Genomic DNA, 2,718 nt, shown 5'->3' with positions numbered 1-2,718 from the left:
TCGATGTTTATGCGTTCCATTTAATTTTTGACAACTGCTAATTTTCCTAGATTCATACTTCATACATTCCATGTTCCAATTACTAATGATGTTTACAGCTGTTTCTCTTCATTTTGAGTTGTGCCCCATCAGCAAATAAAGGTCCTAAGGGCTTTACTCCCCCAGGCTTTACTCCATTCATGTCACCACAGTCAACTCTACTTTGAGGAGGCAGCTCTTGCCCAGTTGCATTCTGAGAGCCTTCCAACCTGAGGGGCTCATTTTCTGGCACTCTCTCTAACAGTGTTCCTCTGCTATTCATAAGGTTTTCAGTGACTAAATATTCAGAAGTAATTCATCACTTCTTCTTCCTAGTCTGTCTTGTGTCTGGAAGCTCATCTGAAACCTGTCCACCATGGGTGACCCTGCTGGTATTTAAAATACCGGTGGCATAGCTTCCAGAATCATAACAATTTATAAGCCACCACAGTACGAGAAACTGACAGACAAGTGGTGGGGGTTATAAGTAATAGGATCTATATTAGAAAGGACAAGGATTAGAAAGCAATTGATCAAAGGTGGAGAACTTCGGTGAGCAGAAGCTATAAGAAACCATGGGGTGGGGGCATAGGTCATAGATTGCTTTGGGTGGGGAACAAGGAAATAACCTTTCTCCAGAAGTTATGGATTCCTCGGTGTAGTCATCCTGACCTAGAAGGTAGGATTCATAGAAACCAGACAGAAAAGACCTTCCTTCTTGTATAACCAGGATGCTGAGCGCAATCTCAGTAACACTAGGGTAAACACAAGGGTGGAAATGAGAGTTAATAACTAAAGAAAAGTAAATGCTTTACCACTGTACTTATTCAAGGTTGTTGTTGTTAAGTGCGTTTGAGTTGATTCCAACCCATAGCGACCCTGTATAGGGTTTCCAAGGAGCAGCTGGTGAGCTTGAACCACCAACTTTTTAGTTCAAACGACTTTGCAGTCTGACTGACGCATTAGCCCACAGCGCTGATGAATAATCAAATATCCTTACCGCTCACGTATCTTCTCATCTGTAAAAAGGAAATTAATTATACCTATCTCTTGGCTTATTGTGAAAATGAATTTAAATAAGATCAAGACAGAACAGAGCACATGAAATACCTGGCACCCAGCAGGCACTCAGCAGAAGATAGCAACTGCTGTTCACCAACTCTGCTTTCCACTGGCTTTGACCCAAACCAGGCCCCATTAGTTGCATGTGGAGAATTGTAGTCTATTTCATATTTAGCAGCTCCTCTGAACACTGCATGGGCTACCCAAGCAGTGATCCTGTCATTCCACATCTGCATAGCAAGATCCCTGTCTCCAAAAGTTTAAATGATAGAAGAACCTGATAGGTAAGCATATATCCACTCAAATGAGCAAAATAGATTACTCAGTCTCCTGTCACTGGGTCTGAAGGGCCAGAAAGAGTTTCATTTTAAGAGAAAGATATAGATAAGATCATCTTTCTTCCCATTACTAAGGTGCTTCAGGAAAGAACATTGAAAACTGATACTGAGCTCAAACGTAAAAAGACCATCACATAGCTCAGAGTTAATTATAAGTAATTTTAATGAAACAATTTGTTCCCTCCAGTTTCCATGTTCTTCTCAGAGGTGTAATACAATATGCTCAAGAGCCACACGCTTATAAATTTATAATAAACACAGCCCTTCAGCTCACTTAGACCATGGTTCTTGGCTGAGGCTTAGCGACAAGTGTCACATTCACAGTTGCCAGTGAGCCCAGCAGTGTAATGTCACTTTTAAATAGAGAAGCACAGTCGATAGAACCAGAACCATACAGTGGGAACAAATGAACGATTCCTGACTCATTGCTGAACTTATTTACAAAGAGAACAATCCTCTGCTCAAGTCCACAGCTCAGCTCTAATTTTAGTAAATAGACAGTAGTGTCATAAGGCTGAAAATTGGATGCTTCCAATGATGCCAAAGCCCTGGTCCTCTAGGGCCTTCCTCACGCGATAGGTCTAGTCAGAGTCTGGCCCAGCACCCAGGAACTCCATGCACCTACCTGGGTAGGGAGCCTGGGCCTTGGAGGCCCTCCCCTCCATGGCTGCAAGACCTGCCTTGGTGGCCATAGGCCTCCTGGGACCAGGACGCCCCAGCACTGCTCCCGGGCCCACCCTCTGCTGTCCCCGAGGCGCCCCCGCACCAGTGCGGCCACCAGCTCTACTCACCGTGACTCCGTATTTGAGCGCGATGCCCTGCAGCGTGTCGCCGGCGCAGACCCGGTGTTCCACATGGCGCTCAATGACGCCGGCGCCCAGAGGCACCCGTACGCTGGCCGTGCTGCCGTACCAGCGGGTCTTGGTGCGGGCCAAGCTCAGAGATAGCTCGGTTTCCTCGGACTCCGAGCCGGAGCGGGAGCGTGGCGGCGGTGAGCACGGAGCCCTGGGTCGGGATACGCGGAGGCCGCCTTCCCGCAGAGACAGCGCGGGCGAGGAATCCGCCATGGGTCCTGCCGAGGCCGCCAGGTCGGGAAGCTCGCCCAGGGGGCGGCGCCTACTCGGCCACCTCCTCTCACTCTTCACAGCGGCTGCGGAGCGCAGTTCCGCGGGGGCGGCGGGCGGGAGGCCAAGACAGGGAGCTGGGAACCCAGCATGGCAGGCGCCTCCCTCTGTTGCGTCCCGCCTTCCCCGGGCGCCCGCCTCAGAAACACACCTGCAGGGGAAAGATCGGAAAGGAG

At 49.0% G+C, this 2,718-nt stretch overlaps 1 protein-coding gene across 1 annotated transcript in view; it reads right to left on the bottom strand.

Moving 5' to 3' along the window:
- LYSMD2 (LysM, putative peptidoglycan-binding, domain containing 2) overlaps positions 1-2,485 on the bottom strand; it is a 37,451-nt gene extending 34,966 nt beyond the window's left edge. Inside the window, exon 1 of the mRNA XM_006831643.1 lies at positions 2,210-2,485. Coding sequence (XP_006831706.1) covers positions 2,210-2,485 — 276 coding nt within the window. The remainder of the gene's footprint in view (positions 1-2,209) is intronic.
- Positions 2,486-2,718: the final 233 nt, after the last annotated feature.

This window comes from Chrysochloris asiatica, unplaced genomic scaffold (genome assembly GCF_000296735.1).
Source record: "Chrysochloris asiatica unplaced genomic scaffold, ChrAsi1.0 scaffold00004, whole genome shotgun sequence".
In the NCBI taxonomy this organism is placed as follows: Eukaryota; Metazoa; Chordata; class Mammalia; order Afrosoricida; family Chrysochloridae; genus Chrysochloris; species Chrysochloris asiatica.
Note: the sequence above shows the minus strand (reverse complement) of the source record. Positions and strands in the feature narration are given on the sequence as shown.